This window comes from Theropithecus gelada, chromosome 8, assembly GCF_003255815.1.
Source record: "Theropithecus gelada isolate Dixy chromosome 8, Tgel_1.0, whole genome shotgun sequence".
Lineage (NCBI taxonomy): Eukaryota > Metazoa > Chordata > Mammalia > Primates > Cercopithecidae > Theropithecus > Theropithecus gelada.
Window position 1 is genome coordinate 72,459,643 of NC_037676.1, and position 25,462 is coordinate 72,485,104.

Genomic DNA, 25,462 nt, shown 5'->3' on the forward strand with positions numbered 1-25,462 from the left:
TAAAACTATGGTTAAGGTATGGCGCAGTCCCAGCATGACACATCTGAACGTGTTTTATGGTTTGAAGGGGGAATTACCAAGGTTTTGCAAACTTTAAAAACTTGTGCAAGACCTTCATTGTGGTTTATATATATAATTGTTTTGAAATGTAGAAGTACTACCTAAACATGCAGTGTTCTCAAAACTGAATCATTCATAATCCTTAGAAACCTAAAACAAGAAGCTTAATGATTTCTTTACTGTAATTATACCAGCAACTAGAAACACAGTACTTCAAGGCACTGGTTAATAACTTTAACCAATTATTTCTCCTAAGAGTTCTAGGAATATTATTTTATCCCTTTGCAGAAACCAAAATATGAAGATACAAAATTGAGGTTTAAACTGAGTTTTTGATAACTAGTGAACCCCAAAGGGAAAAGAAAGATGAGTGATGAAGGGGACTGAAATGGGCACTGGTCTACTGGATGTTAAATGTCATGGAGAAATCAGGAAATAAAGACTGATTTGCAGAGAGGGCTGGTGTTAGAAACTGTGTTGTGGATGCTATATGTATATTTTTATGTTTTTAGAAGACAGAACTATACTTGTAATTATACAGAATTTAGCTCAACAATATATGTATGAAAATGGAAAACGCTAAGACAATATGCTAATAGGTAGCTAGGATTTTGTGACAGATAAGAGCAGTTAGTTTCAGACTCATATATTATAAAGACAAAGACAAATTATTTTAATAAAATATGTCTTTTTTGAATATTATATAAAAGGCAGATTTTAAAAATTTGAACTCTTAAGAGGATACACTCAAAAACAGATTACAGGTCAGGCGCAGTGGCTCACGCCTGTAATCCCAAACCTTTGGGAGGCCAAGGCAGGAGGGTTGCTTGAGGTCAGGAGTTCGAGGCCAGCCTGGCAAACATGGTGAAACCCTGTTTTTACTAAAAATACTAAAAAATTAGCAGGGCATGGTGGCAGGCACCTGTAATCCCAGCTACTCGGGAGGCTGAGGCAGGAGAATCGCTTGAACCCAGGAGGCAGAGGTTGCAGTGAGCTGAGGATCACACCACTGTACTCTAGCCTGGGCGACAGAGTGAGACTCTGTCTCAAAAAAACACCAGATTACAAAAGATAATAATCTCCCCAGGCCTGAAGGAAAGCAGTACGCAGATACTTGAAGAGCATGTATTGGCCCTGGGCACCAAGATATTGTTCATACATGCCGCATAAAGATTTATTTTTGGCACCACAAAGTCAAATGTATTCTTAAAAACATTATTTTCTTAATATTTTTCTGTAGGCAAAAATATCAAAGAAAATAATCATAAAATGATCTCAGAAAAAAATAAAACCATAGGAAGAGAACTGTCACGTTCTGTGTTTTGAATTCACAGATGGATTTCTTACTGGAGGTTAGAGCCTTTCAAATCTCTTGTCATTCAGGATATGAAATTCTAATCTAGTGGCGTGGCCAGTTGAGTCTCAGACTAATCAAATACGCTGACTAGCTGAAACAGGAGGTGCTTCACTTCCTTACTTCTGGTTTACATCCCAAACTGGCTCCTACTTGCAACTTTTGACGGTCACTTGCTGTGTATGCCTTGAAAATGCCACGGTGTGGGGTGAAGAATTGTGGGCACCTAATTGAGTTTACTAGATGAAAAGTTCCATCACCCTGACTCACCTCAGTCTCCTCTGTCTTTAGGGAATGGCTGAATTTTATACAAAGCCTATTTATAAACCACTGCAAGTGATACTTGCATTCATCTTACACTGTGACATCATTTCCTCATCAATAATTTAAGCACAAGAAATGGATTAAAGGGACTCTGAAGGGACTTCTCACACAGGGAAAAACAGAAACCAATTCAACTCTTCAAAATACAAATTCAGTCCTCTTACCTTGTTCTTTGATCTGACGAATTTGCTTCACAGTTTCTTTTAAGATTGCACATTTGTCAGGTTTGAAGTTAAAGTTGTCTATATCATTAAAATTTGCAAAAATCAGCTCTGCAAGTTCTTCTATATATTTATTTTCCTGTTCACGATTACGTTTTTCAGTGTTCCTTTTGGGGCTTAAAAGAAGAAACACATTTTTTTATGATGTATTTGAAAAAGAGCTATTGTGAAAAAAATGAATGTGTTAAACAAGTTTAATACAAAGATAGCAAACAAAAGTTACCTATATCAATGCAGAAATACCTTGGGGGGGACAATTTTCCAAAAGTGTTCCATGTTTTAAAAAAAAAAATCAACCTAAGCCCAGTTTGTAATGAAACTATCTGTTCAATGTGTTTGGCATCTCCCACTGGACTGTCCGCTTCACCGTGACCAGGACTGTGCTCACCACTGTGCTTAGTGCAGTACTTGAAACAAGTGGGCATCAAATTAATTGACAAATAAAATAATGTTTCAAAAAGGTAAAGGAGGTTATATTTTAAATTTTATTTAAGATTAGTAAAAGGAGAGAAGTTAATCCAGTTATAATAGGAATAAATTTCGATAATTTTTGGTAAAACATAAAAAATAAAACCAGATATTTATAATTTTATAGACTTCTTCAGAATGTTAGTAAGCAAACCAAACAGCCTTTTTAGGTAATGCAAAAAGTCACAACACAGCTAGAAACAAAAGCGAAACTGAGCCAGGAAATATGTTAACCGTCCAAGCTGAATGACATGCAAAATATAAACAAACAGTCCAATTTCAACTAAAGTTTAAAAAGGTAATGGAATGGAAAAATATCGAAAGAGGCAAAATCTTCTCATTAGAATGTGACAAAATAGTAAACTCAAAAGTTCCTTTTCATAATAACAGCATACAATTATTTTCTCAAGTGCAAAGGGGGGCCCATTAAATGACATTCAAACAGTACAACAAGGAAGAAAAGCAAGTTGCTTAATGTAGCAGCTTTCTGTATTTTTATATATAATTATTTGTATATAATATTAATTTAAAAATTTCTGGATTCACAATAGACTTTCATATATTCATCTCTAAATATGTTTGATTTTCATGAAGTAATACATAATATAATACAATGTCTCTATTTTATAGTGTTTACACAATTTGTCCAGGATCACCCCACGAATTACTGGCACAGTAATTCAGAATTTGTGTTTTTTACTAAGTCTCATTTTTACCCGTAGCTTCCGTTCTTACAGCAAAAGGGAAAGAGTGGCTGGAATACTTAGAATAGCCCAGTTCCCATTCTGGCCCCCTCCACTCATGCCCTCCCACCCTCACACAAGGTAAGAAATAAATGACAAATAGGTGAGAAAGGGGAGCTGTGTTTAAAAGACCCCTCAGCACCCCAGAGGGAGGGCTCAGAGACCCGCCACTAAAGCCCACAGCTGGAACAGTTCCCATTTTCTCCCACTGCCTCCCCAGGTAGGGTACTGACTATTAAAGGCAGTCTGACAGACAGAAGTTTGTGGTTTACCAGCAAGTACTAGGGAACCTAGAAGAGCTGGGGGCTGGGATGTGGAGAGTGGAGATTTAATGGGCTTGATGTTTTGCTTGGCAACTAGAAGGGGAAAAGGGAATATAAAATATTGGTGTTTTGCCCTTTCTCCTGCTCTGCCTCTCTTGATGACTTTTCCTAGCCCTCTTCCCTACTATTTCATGTCTGATGTTTTTATTGTCCATTAGGTAGAAGATGTTGTTTTTATTTAATTCTTAAAATTATTTACATGATTTAAAACATCGAAAAAGTGAAAAGTCTCTCTTCTACTTTTGATGAGAATTATTTGCCTTGTTCTCATCCACCGAAACAGGTAGCAACAATTACTGTTTCTTGATTATCCTAAAACAATACAGATTATTTTTTTCTTCCTTGTTTATACTAATGGTAGTATTCCATAAACATTTTCTAAACCTTGCTTTTCATCTGTAACAATATTCTTAAGAGATTTTTTTTTCATATTAACCCATAAAGAGCGTCCTCATCTTTATCCCAGCTGCACTGTGTTCCAGGTTCTAGATGTACCACACTGTTTAATAGACATTTAGGTTTTTCCGAATCTTTTGCAATTTCAGTAACCTCATATACACATCATTTTGCAAGTATGAAAGTATGTAATAGGAAAGTTCCTAAAAGTGGAATGGCTAGTTCAAACAGGATATGCATTTATAATTTTGATAGTGCCAAACTACCCTACATGGGCATTATAGCAATTCACACTTCCACCCATAATATATGAGATGAAATTTGCTTTAAAATTGTTTGTTTTATTCACTAAAGAGTCACATTCTTTGTTCTCAACTCAGAAGTACATGGGTTTAACATTTTATGTCATTAAAAATAAAACAACAAAAAATAAAACCCATTATAAAATTAACAGCACATCTTTTTACTATAGGATCTTCTTGTTATAATGCTGTGTAATCTAACAGAAAAGGTGTGAAAAACTCAGAATTATTAAATAAATTGACTCTAAGAGTCAAAAGATATCAGAAGTTTACAGCTTTCCTCTTTTTGTAAAGAATACAATCTGTAACTGATTTGCATATTCAAAATGTAAGTAAGTATATATTCAAAGATTTAATTGTTAAAGAGAAAAACCAACACAATATTTGAATCAGGAGTAAAATCAATGCTAAAATAACAAAGAAGCACTCCTGTGGCTTTAATAGACAATACTGATTCCTTTTCTCAGCAAGAATCTAACCTGGGTCCAAGTTGGTCAGGACATTCCTTGCGCTTTCTTGTCTCTGCCCTGGAGGGGTCAGAGGTATTTTCTCCCATCCCACTCATCTTGAACACATATCAGCAACTAAAACAGAAAACAGAGAAGAGGAAGAAAAAAATGAAGAGAACTGATGATGAAGTGTCTGATCATTTTACCAACAATAAAAGAACTTCGACTCCAATCAGAAATTTGACACCAGTAATTAACACATTGTTTTATGTGCATGTATAATTTCTAATATACAAGCTGTCTCTTTTAAAAAATCTTTTAAGATTAAGCAAATGTAAAGGTTAACATTTAAGAAACAAACAAGCCTACCTCATTGGGCCCAAACTCTTTAAACAGGAGTTGTATTTCAACAGCACTATGAACTACAATCTACCAGCTCTGGGTTTGGGCTGCCAGCCTCCAGTTTCAAGAGTGGTCTTGCACCGTGTGGAAACTACAGGTGTTGTAAGGGGCTCCTCCCAGTCTCTGTTTTGGGTTAGCCAATGTGAAGTTTGTGCTGCAATAGCTCACCCATGACAGACAGCCCAGGGAAGAGCCAATGCCAGGACATGAAATTGAAGGTTTTCAAATTTAACTAGGTAGATCTGACACCCCTGTAGCCCCGAGTTCCTCTGCACAAGGCCTCTTAATCAATGCCCCCTAGTGGGGGATCTTGCTGGCCCCTCGAGAAGCTCCTGTGCCCGGCTCTCCTGCAGTAGCTGCCTGGTTGCTCCTCCCTCGGTGCCCTCTCTCCGTGGCAGCTCGCCTCCCTGCACATAGCATGGTTGCTTCCTCTCTCACATCCTGCCGCCTCCAAACTTTCCTTCCCTCAGTTGGTTCTGGCTGCTATCGCCAAAGGTCTTAAGATGTGCCCCAAAAGTCAGGTGAACTTTACTGACCCCAAGTGGGAAGGACCATGATCAGCTCCTGCTTGCTGAATTCCTCTCGGTAAGAAAATAAAAAAACATATAAGAAAATCAGTGTGCTCGTCATCACTAACACAATCAAAATACTATTTAGGTAAGCAAGAACAAGCCAGTGACAGAGGTTTAAGTACTAAAAGAGCTGAACAAAGAGACTTACAAAGACTGTGAGGAAACCATAAAAGACTGCTACTCGAGGTGTTCAATAACTGCTTACCAAAAGAAAAAACAATGCAGCAGGACAAGTTGAAATCTGCATTTCAAGTCTTTCCTAGAGCTCCTATTCTATGCTACTTCCCCTTCCTTCTGGCCCCCAGACTTCGTCTTTGCCCTCCTTTACTTTTTGTAGTGGCTTCTTTTCTTTTCTGGATAGAAGAAGAAAAAAAAAATTCAAAGGGAAGGCCAAGTGCACTAGAAGACAGAGAACTTAAGGAAGATGACAGAGGACAATCAAGAGTAAGGACAAAGCGCAAGGAGGGCTAAGGAACATAATACATACCAGTCAAACCGCTAGGCCGCTTCTTCCCTGTAATCTGGGCTGCCCAGTCTCAGCTGTACTACACTAATTTCTTCTGGCCACTTCTGATACAACAGCGCAGTGGAGTTAGTTTTTTTTTTTTTAAAGAGCCATATTCAAGCAGAATGAAGAAATATTGTATCCATTTAGGGAGGCTGCACCAATGGTACACAGTTGATTTAAGAGGTAACACAGAAGGGAATAATTCTCAAAGCTGACACCCAAGCTTCTTGCTGGTTGGAGCAATACAACCAAGTCCCTATGTCCCACACTGTGGTCACAATTTTGGCCTGATAATAAGTATAATCTGTATTTATTTACTATGAAAGAAGCAGACTATGAGAGGCAGGATAGCAGAGAAGTTAAGGGCCAGTATTCATGTCCAAGCTTCACCACTTTTAGCTATGTGAGGCTCACTTGAGACCAGGAGTTGGAGACCAGCCTGAGCAACACAGCAAGATCCCATCTCTATAACAACAACAAAACCCTAAATTCCAGAATCCTTCTCAAATGATACCTTATAGACATTCACTTTCAGTACTTCTCTCTGAACCACAATTCTCATGGTTTCAATCATGAGATGTAAGAAAAAATATTACACATCCAGTCTAAGTAAGCTTTCAACAAATGACCCAGGAGATTTTCACTCTCAAAGCAGCTTTCTAGAAGTCATACAAACTTAAGAAAGTTTCTATCATTAAAATATAGCCTTCAATATACAACATAGCAAAATACCCTATACAGTAGGTATAGGTGGCAAGTTTTGCTGTTAAAATGGCTATTCCCCCCCTCCAAAAGTATTGCTAAAAAGTATAGTATTATCAGAAAGATCAGAAAGCTTTCAATAGACAATTAAAGGAAATGACTGTTTTACCTAAAGTCATATACACCCAGTTTGAGGATGATTTAACATTATCTGCATCATTTACCTGTGAATATTCTGAAATACATACACAAACAACTGCAACACATGAGGGACAGCACTGGGACATAGGGACCAGAGGGAGGGAGATAAGGAGCCATTTTCTAGTCTAAGTATAGTAAAATCATTTGAGCAGACTGTTTATAATTTGCTTGTACCTACTCAAGGTTGGCTTAAAAACCACTCTATTTGTAGATTGAAAATATAATTTACCCTTGAAGTAAGTTATTTAAATGCCAAGTTTTCCCTTTATATTATGTAGTGGTATCTTAAACACATTTCCTCAAAATCTGCAACTTTCGGGTTGATGAACATAATTGCTTCCTTATATTTTTGTGTCTAATGCACATATCCTCTTCTCAGAGCACTATTCCTAGGCTATGTGCCCCAGTGCACACCTCCTACCAACCTTTCCACCACCAAGGGAAAAGTGAGGTGGAGTCGGGAATGCCTGGCTAAGCCAAGGAAGGATGGCTGCCTCCTGGTAACCTCCAGGAAGTGCCAACACGCAGGGGTGCCCTGTCTAAATCATTGCAAATCACCCATAAAAACAAAAAGGAGACAGACCTGAGACCAAAACCGGGGAGAGAATGTAACACTGACACAGGAAAGGGAGCAGGAGGACGGGGGGTGACAGGCAGCTGCAATCCTAGAGCAGACACATAAATTTATGCCCTGTGTTTTAGTGGGAGAGTCAAATAAATAATAGAGAACCTCATGAATGAGGTGCTCTAACCTAGAGGACTGTCTGATATTTCTGATGCCCTGTGTGAGGAGGCTGGGCTGGCAGCAAGTGTCAGTATTTCACACTGGAACAAGAGGTGGGGCCAGGTGAGTTCATTTCTCCCCCACTCAAAATACTGGGCAACGCAGAAGTGATGCAAATAAAAATCAGAGAGAGATACATAAGTTATAAAAATGACTTTCTTCTAGGTTATATAAATTACTTTTTCTATATAAATGTACATTCTAGTGTATATTCACTCATAGAGAAATATCTAAAATAAACGATATGGACAGAGGAATTTTGATGCACTTTTGTAGATTGAAGTTAAAAAAATTCATTTCCAGAGTAAAGGCAGGAGATGGAAAATACTAAAGGGCAGCACTGAAGGTTCTAAAATTTCATTTGGTAACCAGCCCTAAATTAATAGTTTCTTATAATTGCTGCACACTCACATGAAATTAAAATTCTTAAGCATCTCACTCTCAATGCTGAAACTGTTTAATGTAAATCACAAAAACTGAAAATGACACAAGTAAACTCTCAGGCTGTATTTGATGGTAATTACAGTCATTGAGAGCAAACCAGTTTCTACCAGATGTTGGGGGTTGTAAAAGGACAAGGCTGAAAAAAAGTTTCAAATCATCCATTCTTGTTATCTGTAACTACACAATAGCCCTGCTTTCACAGTGACCATACATCCTCCCTTACATCCCTTGATATCAACTTGGATGAGCTAGACAGTAGGGAAGAGTTACAGCCTTATGATTAGTAACTTTTATCTCTAAAAAGTAACAATATTCTGGGAGGGGTAAACAAAACCAGCTGAATCCTTAGCATAATGACAGAAAGCAAAATAAAATGTTAAACCTCAACACAACTCAAAAATGTACTCTTTCACGGGATTCACCAATATAACTTACAAGTTAACAAAGCTTTGCTCTCCACACAGTCTCATACCATTAAAGCTTGTTAATCATCCATAATTTATGTAAACGATAATATGCATTTTATCTTTTATCAGGACAGGCTATCTTCCAAACAAGGCTTGTAAAACTGCCAGATGCATTATATACAGAACATATTCAGTTAAAGAATAAGGATACTACTGCTGCTGAACACCAAACATAATAAAGTGATCGAACATCTATCCCAATTGCTAGCTCCAATAACTGTTCTTAAAGTTAGGCCCTCTCTGAAATTTCCCAAGTTAGAAACGACATAGAAAGAGCTACTGGAAAACTTCTCTTATGAATGTCTACCTGAAGAGGACCCGCCTGATAAATCATCTAGCTCTCGTTATGAGAACAGAAAGACTTAGAGAGAGACTTCCGAGGTTCCTTCTGAACTCTCTTTACAATAGACATATGAAATTGTGTAACATGTAATCTAATCTTTTACAAACTTTTAAAACCAAGAAATGCTCAAGCAATATTAAAAGTATATATAAAACCTCACTTAAATACCCTTCCATTTCTATTAAACTAAACAACAAAAGGACAATCTTTTAGAGCCCACTGTTTCTCAGAATTCCACCTCAATAGCTAAAGCTGTATCCACTATTGCTTTCCCACAAATGAAAACATTTGCTCATTCTAAACTGGCAACAGTTTTTCCTTCAAAGTATACTGTGTTCCAAGAGCGATCCCCTTATAAGCATAAAAGCAAGATTTCTGGGCCACGCTCTGATAAGTCTAAAAAACATAGTATCTAATGCTTCAATAAACAAAATGTGCTCCTTGGCTGTAGATGCCTGAGAAAGGTAGAACAGAAAGTAAGCCAAACTTGGGAAGTCAGTAAGATGATACAGAAGACATCCAATTGCTAGAGGAGGGGAAAGATCTCTTTTCAAATAGGGTTAATTGGTCGAAATTACCCAAAGCAGACATTATTTTGGCAAGATCCCAATTTCTGGCAACAGTTGAATAAATATTCTATGCAGGAAATATACAGACTACTCAGGGATACACTGTTGATTCATACAAAGAATCATCACACAGACAAATAAAACAGAAGTAGAACTATGTGGATTTACTAAATGCTAGGATGACAGCACATAGAAAATCAAACTTTGCTCCCCATTGGCAAACTAGTAATGCATTTAACAGTGATAGAGGACATGACACAATATTTTTAAAATTTTTACTTAGTAAAATTATGTATTATTTCCACCCAAGTGTCATTACTCTTTTTTACTAGATCATAAGGTCTCTTTTAATTTCATCTTTACATAACACTGTAGCGCTTCTTGGTTTTCATACAGTAAAATTTTAATCTGCCTCACATACTATAATCTGTATCTACAGATTAATGTACAGACTCATAAAACTTTACATTAATTCATATAGTAACAACAGTTAAGTTACCAAGATTTAGAGGACTTACTTCAAATAAATCCAGAAAAATCTAAAATTTGTTTTCAAATAAGTTTTCAACTTTACTAGTTTAGATCAGTTTACTGTACATTTGCCTTTTTAAAATAACAGTAAGATAGACACAAACCACTATTATTAGGATATGATTTTTCAATACTAAAACACTAGCCATTTATCATTAGGTAGAGGATTAAAGAGAGCAACATATCCTACAACTACAACTAGTGTCTAGGTAAAATGGTTTTAGCACCTACCTTCTCTTATGCTGTGTCTTAGTCCAGGAACAGTAATAACAGTGTATAAACAAATGTTTAAGCTAAAAATTTCTTCCTCTCAGTATCGTCTGCTCTTAGATTACTTTTGTATAATGGCCTTAAAGTGGTATATTAGATAGTAACTAGAAGACATATTCCATTTTCTGACTGAAAGCCAATAATACTCATGAATTTTTTAGCTGAAAGACACTTCAAGATGCCATTGGGAAGACTGTAATAAACACATTAGGCTGCAAACGGGCAGCAGCAGCTCTTTAACACATGCTGCAATAATCAAATAAATGGCTACATTCATGTTCACTGGTTACACAAATATTTTGCTGTAACATATCCATCATCTGCATCTCTCCTAAAGAAGGGGAAAACCTCCTTAAAAGTCTTATCTTAGCAAAATTCAGGGCAGAATACGTAAGTAGCAGGGAGCTGTTCTAAACTATCATTACCAACATGGGGGAAAATGTCTAGTCTGACATCAGTGGCATATGATGGTTTCTACTTTCTGAATTCTCATAGGCCAAGTTCCTTAACATAGCCTGTCACTGGACTGCTTATATATCGACATCAGCTGGTGCGAATATGGCCAGGAATAGCAAGACTAGGTTTTAATAAGGCCTCAGATGAGAAAACATCGCAGGAAGAAGCTGCATTCCTTGCATAATGTAAGCATTTTCTCTCCCCCTCAAGAAGAGTGTACTCAGTGTCTTTTTATTATTCTGAAAACCAGTTTTCACCAAAGGCTTAGCATTCTGGAAAGAAGTCATCAAACCAAGGACTACAATGTAGTGCTTGTGCTTGAGTTTCATAACTTGTCCAGACTAAAATTCAATTATCTTTCTTTATTCTGAAACCCATTTTAAATTTTGTTATGAGATTTAAAAAATGACTTTCCAATTCATGAGAAAGTTAACTGGCAAGGGCAAGACAGTCTGTACCTATACAAATAGTGTTTTTTTAATCATTTGAGTTGTCAACAGTTCTTAAATAAATGAGAGTTCTCTCTCATAGCATAATATGTTGTTTAGGTTTTTTGCTAACATTTATCGAAGACTTACTATGAGTTAGGTTACTTTGCACATATTTCCTTGCTTAAAAACCACAATTTGATATGTATATATACATCTTATAGATTATATAACCTCTCTAACCTGTTTCCAGTAATTTGCCTAAGTCACACAGATCACAGGTGTAATGATAATAACCATCATCTATGGAGTGTTTCCACATTGGTTGGCATTTTCTACGTACTTTACCTGTATGCACTCCTTCAGTTCCTGTAACAGCCTGATTATCACCATTGTATAGATGAGGAAATTGAGGTACAAGAGAAATAAAGTAACTTGAAAAAGGCCACACAGGAAATCTTGGAGCTCATGAATCCAAACAGTTCCTCAATTCTTAACCACTGTAATGTGGGCATTAAAGGTTCCTATACTTTGACACTTTCACTGAAGAGAGAAATTTATAAACTAGTGTATATTATAGGAAGCAGTATATTTTAACTTAGTAAACAGTGACTACGTAATTTGAAAGCCCTTTTCTTTTTCTTAAAAACAGTATCACTGTGAAATGTAAAACACTTCTTTCTGTTAAACAGTGTGTATGTTAGAATCATGTATCCCTTTATTCAATAAATAACTAATGCTCCAGGCACTGCTGCAGACACTGGAGAGAAAGTCATGACAAAACAGCTAACAATCCCTGTCCTCCTGCAGCTCACATTCCAGCGCAGAAAAGATATCATGCTCAGCTCATGCACAATTATTCCCCGAAGATAAGCAAATATTTTTGTTATTATTGAATTTATTATGAAGTTAGTAAGACACCAACTGGACATTTTATCTGGCATACCAATAACGCTCAGTTTCACTCAAAACAGTAAAAACCTTCTTTCTTCTGTTTCAGAAATGGTAACTGGTTAATTTTAAAAGTCAGTTATGAAGGGTAATTGTAAAAATGATACATACCACTTTAATAATTTCCTTTTAACTTTAAACACAAATGTAACTTTGACTCTCAGTCTCCATTGGTGTTTCACAGTGCTTTTCTTGCAAAAATCACACCTATAATTTATCATATAAATAGTGAACAATAAAACCAGTCTCTACTCTCCAATTTCTGTTTATTCAAAACAGACCTAGAACTTATAGACACTTAGATTTCTTAAAAGTGCTTATAAGGTACAGATTTGTATGATTTTTTTCCCAGTGTATTAGACATGTGTTATGTGTCCTATACACCCATTTGGCAGCAACGTTTGTTCATTTCACTTTGAGTCTCAGTTTTCCAGAAACAAATGTATCTTTTCAAACTCACACTCGATACGTTACATATATTTAATTAAATTATGTCATTATAATAACAAGTACAACTGGCAAAAACTGTCTGGAAACAAGAATCTGGCTCTCGGTAGGCACACAATATCATGGCTAGGTGCAGAGTGCCCCACCCCCACCCCACTTCTCCCTGTTCTCCCGCTCCTCTGTTCCCCTACCCCTCTCCTCTCCTGTCCAGAGTGGGATGTACTTAAGTTGCCCATCATCCTGAGACTCTCAGACAGTGGCAGCATCAGCCCAGGATTTATTAAGGGGGAATGCAGATCTTGGGGGTATTCTAGTCTATCAGTCCAAAGGAGGTTTGTTTGTTTTTTTTAAATCAGAATTTACACAAACCCAAACTGAGGGTAGAGGTCATTCAATCATTCAACAAATATTAGTGAATACCTATTATGCGCCAAGCAAGGTTCTAGTTATTGGAGAATATAGCAATAAACAAAACAGACCAAGTCAGTGACTCTTACATTCTAATAGGAAAGTAGGGAGACGGTGGGGAATAGTAAAACAAAAATATTTACCACATCAGATAGTGATTAGAGATATAAAGAAAAACAAGATAGGGCTGGGCGCAGTGGCTTATGCCTGCAATCCCAGCATTTTTGGAGGCCAGAGCAGGAAGATTATGAAGTCAGGAGTTCGAGACCAACATGACCAACATGGTGAAACCTGCCTCTACTAAAAAATACAAAAATTAGCCGGGCGTTTTGGCGCGTGTGTGTAATCCCAGCTACTCAGGAGGCTGAGGCAGGAGAATCGCTTGAACCCACAAGGCAGAGGTTACAGTGAGCTGGGATTGTGCCATTGTACTCCAGCCTGGGTGACAGAGCAAGACTCCATCTCAAAAAAAAAAAAGAAAAACAAGGCAGGAAGATTAGGATAGAGCATAATGTAGATGGGGTGAGGGATACTATTTTACATAGGTAGCCAGCAAAGTCTTCTCAGATGGGTGTTATCTGAGAGCTTTCTAACAGATCTCTAAGATTCATAATATAATTTCTTTAATATGCAACCATTAATCATATGAAAAGCTGTACAATGTTGTGGCTTAGATCACATTCTCTGGTGTCGACTCTGGTTGGAAATCCCTAGAACACCACATATATTAGTTATTTGACCCGGGGCAAGTTATTTAATTAACCTCTTTGGAGCTTTGCTTCTTCATTTGTAAAACTGGAGCAATAATACATTACCTTTATAGGCTTGCTGAGAGCATGAAATGTAAAGGGCACAGAAGAGCAGCTGGCATATAGTAAGGGCTTATTTAATAAACATAAACTGTTATTTGAATTTAATAGACTATAACTGTTAATAAAATAATCTAAACTGATGGTGAATTTGGAAAGAAAAATTAAACAGAAAATTAAAGAACTAAAAATTAATTTAAAACAGAAAAGTTACCAAAATATTAGCAATTAAAGTATTTCAACAGGCACTACGGGTGTAATTTAATTTTTGTATTTTCCAAATTCCCTTTCATTAACACATCAGACTTTTGTGAGTTTATAATAAGAACAAAGAAAGAAAGAAAGAAAGAAAGAAGGAGGGAAAGAACAGGAGGGAGAGAGGAAAGAAAGAAGAAAAGAAACGAAAGAAAGAAGAAAAAGAATGAAAGAAAGCTGACTGTGCTGCTGGGAAAAACAAACTAAAACCTAGGCAAACCAAACGGAATTTTTAAAGTAACCTGCTCTTTGGAATATAAACTGTAAGTGTATGAATTGTTTACATGCATATTTACAGAAAAAATATTGCAAAAAATGAGGTAAACCTATGCGGTACTAAGTGGCACAAAGACTGCCTACAATGAATGAAATGAGAAATTAAATCTCATTTTACTGGTATTAGCAATGAAATTTCAAGTAAAAATTATTTTCTTTGGTAAACCAAAGGACATTTCTATAACAATTTCCAAACTACTAAATCTATATTATAACTATACTTAAAACTTAGGGTAAACTTAAATTTACCCCAAGTTCTTCTGTATAACATAGACAGATATTTAGGTATTTTAGAGTCACTAGCATATCCTATGTTCTTTAACTATATGGACCGCTCATGTTTTTTTCTTCTACCAACTCTTTCAGAGCAAGAAATATATCTAAATCACAAGAGCTTTCCAGTAAAGGTTACTAAAATTGCCCTTCTTCCTCAGAAAAATCTAGTCTATCCTTCCAAAGCAGCTCAAAGCATACTCTCTTTACGCAGGCTTCATTGAGTCCACCAGGAAGAATTAAAGGGTCCCTTTTACTTGTTCAAAGCCCATGGTACGTTAAAGTGAAAGTAACACTTTTTTTAATGCCTCCTGATCAGCTGCCTCTTTCCCAGGAGAGGGTCCAGGGTGTTTGTTGGCACCCATGGTCCCCATGAGGCAGCCATTTGTGGGCCCCAGGCAGGTTCATGCTGCTGCCTCCCACTCCAGTTTCTCTGTGTCAGGGATGGGCCTTAAGAAACTCGCTCCTTCCCTTTTGTCCACTGTCACTCATTTAACTCCAAACTTTCCTGTGGGTTCTTTACCTCGTTCAAACAGAAAAGCAAAGTGGAGGCAAAACTTTCAAGCATGTGGCATGAAAAAAGTACAGGACCCAAATTTAATAAAGGCTTGTGGTTTGAGAAGAAATAAGGGACATAGTTACTGCCTTTTTTGGCAGCATAAATAATGTTTCCTTTCTAGGGTGACGGTGTAAGAAGTATTCTTTTTTTTTTTTTTTGAGACGGAGTCTCGCTCTGCCGCCCAGGCTGGAGTGCAGTGGCCGGATCTCAGCTCACTGCAAGCTCCACCTCCCGGGTTCACGCCATTCTCCTGCCTCAGCCTCCCGAGTAGCTGGGACTACAGGCGCTCGCCATCTTGCCCGGCTAGTTTTTTGTATTTTTTAGTAGAGACGGGGTCTCACCATGTTCGCCAGGATGGTCTTGATCTCCTGACCTCGTGATCCACCCGTCTCGGCCTCCCAAAGTGCTGGGATTACAGGCTTGAGCCACCGCGCCCGGCCAGAAGTATTCTTCTGAAATACTTTTTTATGCTCTTTTCTCTATTTTCTATAGAGGTAGAAAATAATAATAAGGAAAAATCTAGTTTGGGAGGACCTCTGAATCATTTTCTTACCATACAAATTCCTACAAACTTACTCTTGGTCAGATCATTACAATAATTCTTAACACTATTTGTTATGAGGCAATGGTTGACATTAATAACAAAAATGGCAGCTCTAGATTAACAGAAGCTCCCCTGCTCCAAAAAGATACCAATTTTGTCTCATAAAAATAAATCAAATTAGGCCAGGTGCGGTGGCTCATGCCTGCAATCCCAGCACTATGGGAGGCCAAGGGGGGCGGATCACCTGAGGTCAGGAGTTTGAGACCAGGCTGGCCAACATTGTGAAACTCCATCTCTACAAAAACACAAAAAAAATTAGCCAGGCATGACTGCACGCACTTGTAATCCCAGCTACTTGGGAGGCTAAGGCAGGAGAATCACTTGAACCCGGGAGGTGGAGGTCGCAGTGAGCCATTGCACTCCAGCCTGGGTGACAGAGCGAGACTCTATCTCAAAAAAAAAAAAAAAAAAAGCCAAATTAAGCATTTTTATTTGCAAATAACACATACCTACAGAATGTTTACTGAGAATTACTAGAACTTAGACAGTTTTTTTTTTATTTAACAAAAATTCATTATATAGATGGAATTTGAAAATTACATTGGCACCTAAAAATGTGAGTCAAAACCCTTAACCATTTTTTCTCCCTCAAGCGATGGATTTTGGTAATCATCAAAACCAGCCAATATTTTAGCTATTTTAAGTTTCAAACTTGAGACACAGGCAAGTAGCTGTCAGCAAAAGCATAATCATATTGCTATCACTGGGATTGTACAGTGGAATCTAATTCTCTGACCTCAGTGTCAGAGGCTGGGGGACCTTCTAGTTTTGGCAGACAAACTTTGTGAAGAGCATAGAATAGCCTTGGCAAGCTGCCAGTGGAGGGTTTTCTCCCCTTCATAGCCCCAGATGGAGAAATTATTATGCTTTGTGGAACTAAATATGTAATTAGATTCAAGAACGGTAGCTTCTAGTTACCCCTTGAGTAGTTAATAAGAGTGGTCTACAATAGGCATTGAAAAGATTAAAGAAAATTCCTTCTATTTTGCATGTTGCTCTCTATCTGTTTCTTACAAATAGTCCTAAGACGTTTTTCCACTGAGAGAATAAAGAACAACTGTTTATAAAAGTTACACCTATGGATAAAGATCTCTAAGACTGCTGCACTCTATTTAGCTATAACTAGCAAGTAATAAAGCATGGAAAGAAACTTAAAAGAAATTGAGATAATTGCTTGACACCTCATAGACAGTTAGTTATATTATATTCCTTCCGCCTGATACTAAAATAAAATGGATGATAATCCATCAAGCTGAAATTTAAGCCCTGGTTCTAGTTGGGATAGAATGACGTGGAGAAAACTAAGCTAGCTCTCAGAGACACCATGACACGGTATATACGTGTTCATAGCATGAACGTATGATTTCTTTAGTTGGTATTTTCTTTCAAGTCAATGTTTCTGAACCAACAGCAGTGACTATTCTACTTAGGGCAAAAATATATTTGAACAATCTAATGTTACATATGGTTAAGTTTCTAACTAATATAGGTCTCTTTTGGTTTAAAATATAGCCTAAATTACAGGCTTTTAACTTAAAAATCTATTTGCACTTATTTTCTTCTGATATTGAATTCAACTGTACTGACAATTATTGAGTAGCTGCTAAGGGCAAATTACTTTGCTCTATGGACACTGCCATACAGTCACTAAGTAAATAACAGAATTTGATCTCATGAAATGCAAGATTTAGGAAGAAGATACAAGTATGGAATTAATTAACATAGAAGACAGTATACATAAAAAGTACAAAGTGCTAATGAAGGAAAAATTACTTCCTTCATTAGGGAGAGCAGACAAAGGTTTTATGAATGCCTGAGCTAGGTTTTGAAGAATGGGTATAATCTTCCAAAGTGAAGGGGAGATGGGTGAGCATGTATAAGAGAACTTCAGGGCACCAAAGTGGTACAGTTACTAAAGAGTGAGACAATGCTAGAGTTGTTGTGGGGAGCCTGCATGCTGAGATGACCATGGGACCCGGGGATTTGGGAGTATAGATCCTTCCTCTCCTCGCTTTCCTCTTTCTGCCAGGCCCTGGAATGAGTGCCAACGGCATCCTACCTGAGCCAGCACGACCCGTGCTTATCAAAGAGTCACCTGGGAACTGTCAGAAATGCACTCTCTGGCTCTGACCAGACCTTCTGAAAGGAGACTTTGGAGGTGAAACACAGCATCGGCTTGCCAAGCCCTCCTCATGATTCTGATGTTTGCTGAGATGTAAGTTGGAACCCCTGCCCTAGACTTTAGAAAGAAATTGTCTTGCTCTATGGGTGACCTGAAATCTGACTAACACATAGTGATTTTCTTCCTCTCTGAAGGAGAAGGAAAAGAAGAGATAAGGTAGAGTATATTTAATTCATTTAGTTCATTTATTTACCAGGTATTTAGTTAGGCACTTACTTTGTAGAGTCTGAAAAAGTTAACCCCAGAATAAGGAGTAGCTCTTGTCAATTTAATAAACTGTGAGTACAATGAAAACTTTTGAGCTGAAGATGGTAAAGTCACAGTTACGCTAGAAAGATTAGCATGGTAGCAGTCTAAATGATGTTTTCGGCAGTGTAGGGAGGAGAGACTGGGAAACCCATTAATAGGATACTGCAAAAGGCCACATATTGTATGGCTGCATTTATATGAAATGTCCAGAATAAGCAGACGCGTAGAAACAGAAAGTAGATTGGTGGCTGCCAAGGGCTGGAGGGAAGGGGAAATGGGGAGTGACTGTTGAGTCTAGGGTTTCTTTTGGGGTTGATAAAACTGTTCTGAAATTAGATCATGGTGATGGCTGCACAACTTGCAAATAGACTGAATACTCCTGAATTGTACACTTTTAAAAAGGCTGAATTTAATGTGAATTATATCTCAAGAAAGCTATTATTTAAAACAAAACAAAACAAAAGGAACAAAACCAACAAACTTAACCTGGCAACACTGTGCAACAGATAAATGGATAGTTTGCAAGTATTTAGAAAACACACTGGGGATTATTATGAGCAAGGACTTCTCTAGCAACATTCATTCCAAATGAGTTTTCCTTATTCTTTTTGCTAAAGAGATCAGAGTAAGAATTTTAATTTTTTTTTTTTTTTTTTGGAGACGCAGTCTCGCTCTGTCACCCAGGCTGGAGTGCAGTGGTCGGATCTCAGCTCACTGCAAGCTCCGCCTCCCGGGTTTACGCCATTCTCCTGCCTCAGCCTCCCGAGTAGCTGGGACTACAGGCGCCCGCCACCTCGCCCTGCTAGTTTTTTGTATTTTTTAGTAGAGACAGGGTTTCACCGTGTTAGCCAGGATGGTCTCGATCTCCTGACCTCGTGATCCGCCTGTCTCGGCCTCCCAAAGTGCTGGGATTACAGGCTTGAGCCACCGCACCCGGCCAAGAATTTTAATTTTTTAAAGCTTACCTTTTGCTTAATAAACATGCTCTTAGTATACAATTTAGAAAACACAAAAACACACAATAGAATAGCACATATTCCTACCACCCAGAGAACAACCAGTGACTTAAAAAATTTCCTGCTCAGTATTTTAAAGTGTATGTGTGTATACAATCAAGCACAAACTGTATATATAATTTTATACCTGGGTCTGTTTTCTTAATGTTATCCACTAAAATTTTTCCATGTCATTAAATGTCTTTATAATTTTTAATGGTGCTATGATATCCCATCATATGAATATACCATATTTAACCATGTTTCCATTTTTGCAACTATAAATAACTCTGATTAATATTTTAAATATGTCTTGATCCACATTTCTGATTATATACCTACAACAGTCTTAGAAATGTAATTACTAGATCAAAGGGTCTGACCATATTTAATCCTATTTATGTACTGTCAAACTGCTTTCCAAGAAGACTATTAATTTACAACCCCCTCAGCAGAGTATGCGAGTTCCCTTCTCACAATTCATAATGAGTATTAAGATTTTTAAAAAATGCTTTGCTAATTTAAAGATTATGGTGTAACACTGTTTTACAATTTAAACTGATTCCTAGTAACTGAGTATCTTTGAATTGCTTTAGCACTTCATTTCTCCTCTGATGAAAGAATGCTGAGTCAGGTATGCCATAGGTGCAATATGTTGAGGTCAGCTAGGCATGTGATGTAATGCTGTTGTGCAGATGAAAGCAAAATGTGGGTTCCACTGGTGGTCTTCAACTTTGGCCACTAATCAATCACCCAAGGAGCTTTTGAAACCACAGTTTTCCTGGCTCCGCCCCAGACCAACTAAAGCAAAATCCCTTGAGGAAAGACCCTAGGGGATCAGTTGAAACCTACTGGGCTGGATAACAATGGAGAACTGAGTCAAGGCTGGTGGAATAACATGCTGGGTGTTAATAGAATATTAATCCTGTCTGGTTCTCCTGAGAGGCCACCACTCCCCTGCAGTCCACTCCAGTGGAAGCTGCTGTCCTCTCATTACACAGGTAGTAGGCATAGCACGTGGGGTCACCCTCTCCTCACTGTTAAAAAGATGCCCTTATATAAAATCTTTCCTCCTCTGAAAAAACCCTCTCTCTATCAGTACCATAGAACGCCTCTATCTATCTTCCTAAGTTTACCAACATGCAGCTTAATCCCCCCACAGTTACTGAAGAATTCTGCCATCAGACTAGCGCTTCCTCTATGGCTCAAATCTGCTCATCATTCTGAGTAATTTCAAAGACTGTGTGGATGAACTAATGAGTATCCCCCAGGTCCTTGTCTGTCAACTCCAACAAACTTGACCTCCCCTCTACTTCAGCCGCTGCCTTCTACAATCATGCTGTGAACCTTGTTACCACGCAGAACTGTTCCCATTTGAACACCATTTTTTTTTGTCCACAAACTCCTAGCACACTAGCTTTCATACTGTCTTCCTCCACAACAAACAGTCTTCAGTGTACTCCAGTCCCCTGCCCCTTTCCGTCATTCTCGGCTAGAGCCACCTGCCCACCCACAGCCACCTCCGTTCCCTTTCACACCCTCCTCTCACAGAATTCTTTCAGCAAAACTTCATTCCCAAGTCTTTCCACCATAAGGGGAAGCTGAGCACTGATGGAGAATATCAAGCAGCTAAGGGCAGAGTGGCCCCACAGATTTCAGGGTTTCTAAAACTGCCCAGGCCCGTAGTCCTGCCTGTCAATCCTTTACTTTGTTCTCAGCTTGTTCTACTGACCTCAACAATTATTTCCAGCTTTTGCCACTTCAGTAAATACCCGTTCAATTTGATTTTCCTCAACTTCCCTTCTTCCTGCTTAGAAAGACAGCCACCTCCATCTTCAACATCACTGCTGGTGTCTCAGAGAATGTGTGATCCTTCTGTCTGTAAATACTAACTACCCCAACCCCGTTTCTATTCCTCTCCTCACCTTGTGAGACCCTGCTGCAATAGTCACAGCTTCTCATTTCAACCTCTTCCTCTCTACTGAAAGCACACTCAGGTCATTTCCATCCTTTAAAATAAAAATGTTTAAAGGATGAGCTTAAATTCCTCTCCAGCTACCACACAATCTCACATCTTCCTTCACATCCAGACCTGTCTAAAGAATACAAAGGTCTGGGATTCCTTTATCCCCGAACACTGGGGACCATATGATTTAGAATTTACACACACATATACATATATATACACATCTACACACACATACATACACATTTGCGTGCGTAGATATACATATACATATTTCATTCTAGAAGGGTAATACATGTCAGCCAGGTGCGGTGGCTCATGCCTGTAATTCCAGCACTTTGGGAGGCCAAGGCAGGCAGATCACAAGGTCAAGAGATCAAGACCATCCTGGCCAAAATGGTGAAATCCCGTCTCTACTAAAAATACAAAAATTAGCTGGGCAAGGTGGTGCACCCCTGTACTCCCAGTTACTTGGGCGGCTGAGGCAGGAGAATCACTTGAACTTGGGAGGCGGAGATTGCAGAGAGCTGAGATCGCACCACTACACTCCAGCCTGGGTGACACAGTGATACTCCGTTTCAAAAAAAAAAAAAATAGATAATGTGTGTCATATACCATATTTCATTATAACCCCAGAGGGGTCTACAGAAGCATTCTATAATCAAATTCAGTATTATTTCTGCAGTGAAATGTATGAATATTCACACCAAATGAAACAAATGATGATTATAAATCATCTCATATCCATTCAGGTCAGGTTTTACCAAATGAATTATAAAAAGTCTTTCCATTTTAGTGTGCTGAATTTTGAGATTCAAGTAAGGGAATACAGGCATGTAGATTATTCTCCTATTCCCTTCCACTCACTGTATGACCCAAAGATATTGTATTCCCTATTACCCCACTAACTCTGCCCTCCCTAGTCTTCCATGACATTCAACTGTCAACCTACAGCAATTTGGGCATACTATATGTTGTTACCAAACTTTCTGCTGTGTTTACCACACTTAAAAATCACACCCCTTTTGTGGTTCCTCCTTTAACCTCTCCATTTTGTGGCTTTCATGACACAACAATCTATAGGTCCTCCTCTTACATAATTATTCTTTTTCAATCTCTTTTATGGGATCTTCTTCCTCTTTGAAGTTATCTAGGTTTCCATCTGTCCAGTTCTCTCCTCATTCATCTCTATTTTAAAAATTATTTTTAACAGCTTTACTAAGGTCACATGTCATAAAATGCAGCAATTTAACGTATACATTAAAAAGCAGTTTTAATGTATTCACAGGGTTGTGAAACCATCACCATATGTAATTTCAAAGCATTGTCGTCACCCCAAGAGGAAACCCCAAACTCATACAATTAATCCCCATTCTCTCCTCTCCCAGCCCCTCGCAGCCACGAATCTACTCTCTATCTCTATGGATTTACCTAATATGAACATTTCATATAAACAGAATCAAATAATATGTGGCCTTCTATGTCTCGCTTGTTTCAATTAGCATAATGTTTTCAAGGTTCGGCAATACTGCTACATGTATCAGTACTTCATTTCTTTTTAAGGTCAAATACTCCATTGTATAGCTATACCAAATTTTGTTTACCCATTACTCAGTGAATGGACATTTGGGTTGTTTCTACTTTTTGGCTATTATGAAGAATACTATTATGGACATTTGTGTACAAGTTTTTACACAGATATATGCTTTCCATTCTCTTGGATATACAGCTAGGAATGGAATTGGTGAGTCATATGGTAACTCTATGTTTAACTTTTTGAAGAACTGCCAAACTACTTCCCAAAGTTCTATACCATTTTACACTCCTATCAGTAATAAACGAGGATTCCATTTTTTTTTCAAATCTTCTCCAAACCTTGTTATTTTTGTTTTCTTTTTAAAGTTATAGCCATCCTACTGTATATTAAGTAGTATATCTCATTGTGGGTTTGATTTGCCTTTCCCTGATAACTAACAATATTGAGCATCTTTACTTGTGTTTATTTTGCTATTTGCATATCTTCTTTGGAGAGGTGTCTACTCAAATCCTTTGCCTGTTCCTAAAATTAGGTTCTCTAGTGATTGATTCTTAACAGCTTTTAGGGTTATGAACCTCTCTATCTGATCAAGGTCAAAAAGTAAAAGCACATACATACAGAATATGACATACAATTTTTCCAAAATGTCACTAACTCATTAAGACCATTTATGGATCCTCCAGGTTAAGAACCCTTGTTCTATACCATAGGTTCTCAACCATGGCTGGAGATATAAAAACCACCTGATTTTCATTTTCCATTGCCATATGATCCATCAATTCTACCTCTAAGTATACACCCAAAAGATGTGAACTTTATGTGGGACTCAGACATATATACATCCATGCTCAAAGCAGCATAACAGGTGAATAGGTTTTGCTAAAGGTGAAAACAACCCAAATGTCCATCAACAAATGAATAAATAAAATGTGCACACATATAATAGAATATTATTCAGCCTTAAAGAGGAATATGGTACTGATACATGTTAAAACATGGATGAACCTTGAGAATATCCTAAATGAAAGAATGATTCCACTAATATGAGGTACTTAGGTCAAATTCATGAGAGAGAAAGAGGAATATAGATTATCAGGGGCTGGGGAGTGACAGGGAATGAAATTATTAATGGGTTTCTATTTGGGATGATGAAAAAGTTCTAGAAATGAATAATGGGGATGGTTGCACAACACTGCTCATGTATTTAACATTCCTGAAATGTGTACTTAAAATAGCTACAATGGCAAATTTTATGGATATTTTACAATAAAAAATTTAAAAAAATATTTAAAAACACCCAAGATAACCAGGTACCATTCCAGAGCCATTAAATCAGAAATTTTAGAGGTGTGGTATGACCATCAATATTTCTCTTAGGCCAGGCGTAGTGGCTCACACTTGTGATCTCAGAACTTTGGGAGGCCAAGGCAGGAGGATCACTCAAGCCTAGGAGTTAGAGACCAGCCTGGGCAACAAGACAAGACCTTGTCTCTACAAAAAAATAAAAAATTAGCTGGGCATGGTGGTGCACACCTGTAGTGTCAGCTACTTGGGAGGCTGAGGCAGGAGGATTTCTTGGGCCCAGGAGATCAAGGCTGCAGTGAAGTATGATCACACCACTATGCTCCAGCCTGGACAACAGAGTAAGACTTTGTCTCAAAAAACAAATTTTTTTTCTTAAAAACTTTCCAGATAATTCTGATGTTCAACTAGGATTAAGAACTGCTGCTTTATAGTATCTTTGGTGGTACCAATTATCCTTATGGGTTCCCCAAATCTTTCCAGCCTTCACCTCTCAAAGCTTTCACCTTAAAAATCATGTTGCCTGCTAAGTGACTACTCAGAAAATTAAACACATCCATTTTTATTCCCTGCCCCCAAAATGCCCCATGTGTAAGATGTCAATCCACTGAACATCCTCCTTATACTTCTGTATTCTTGTAAAATCATCAACAAGATAACTGTGCCTCTCCAATATCCTCAAGTCTCTTCTCTTATCACTTTGCTAATCACTACTGCTTCTATTTCAGTTCTTTATCACCTCTCACCTGGATTATCCAAAATAAGTCTCCTTATTTTACAGATAACTTCCCTGATTAAAATTCTTTAATGGTCTTCACTCCCTCCAAGGGGAAGTCTGTGCTTCCTCAAACGTAATACAAGGCGCCTTATGATCTAGCCCGTGCCTCTGTCTCCAGGTTCATTTCTTGTCCTTTTCTGTTTGCCTGGGAACTATAAACTGCACGTGGTTCCTCATTTACTACATACCAGCTCTTACCTAAGTTCTTTTGCTTGTCCTATATGCAATAAGCCATATATCTTCTCCTTTTGATACAGACATAGCTCATCTTTAAGACATAGCTCACACTGACTCTTCCTCCCAATATTAAATTCCACTCTTCTGTCTTCTAAATGCCTACACAGTTGGCTGTCTCCATTATCTGTGGTTCTGTATTCACAGATTCAGCCAATCTCAAATTTGAAACTTAAAAAAAAATACAACAATAAAAGCAATACAAATAAAAAAGCAGTACAATATAACAACTATGCACACAGCATTTGCAATGTATTAGGTATTATAAGTAATCTAGAGATGATTTAAAGTATGTGGGAGGATGTGCATTACATGCAATT

General features: G+C 37.8%; 1 protein-coding gene across 6 annotated transcripts in view; it reads right to left on the reverse strand.

Moving 5' to 3' along the window:
- The window catches only part of NCOA2 (nuclear receptor coactivator 2), a 300,138-nt gene that overhangs the window by 100,935 nt on the left and 173,741 nt on the right, over window positions 1-25,462 (reverse strand). For all 6 annotated transcript variants that reach the window (XM_025393922.1, XM_025393923.1, XM_025393919.1 and 3 more), the window contains exons 3-4: window positions 4,671-4,775; window positions 1,903-2,075 (exon numbers count right to left, since the gene is read on the reverse strand). In XM_025393922.1, coding sequence (XP_025249707.1) covers window positions 1,903-2,075; window positions 4,671-4,756 — 259 coding nt within the window. In that variant the 5' untranslated portion in view covers window positions 4,757-4,775. The remainder of the gene's footprint in view (window positions 1-1,902; window positions 2,076-4,670; window positions 4,776-25,462) is intronic.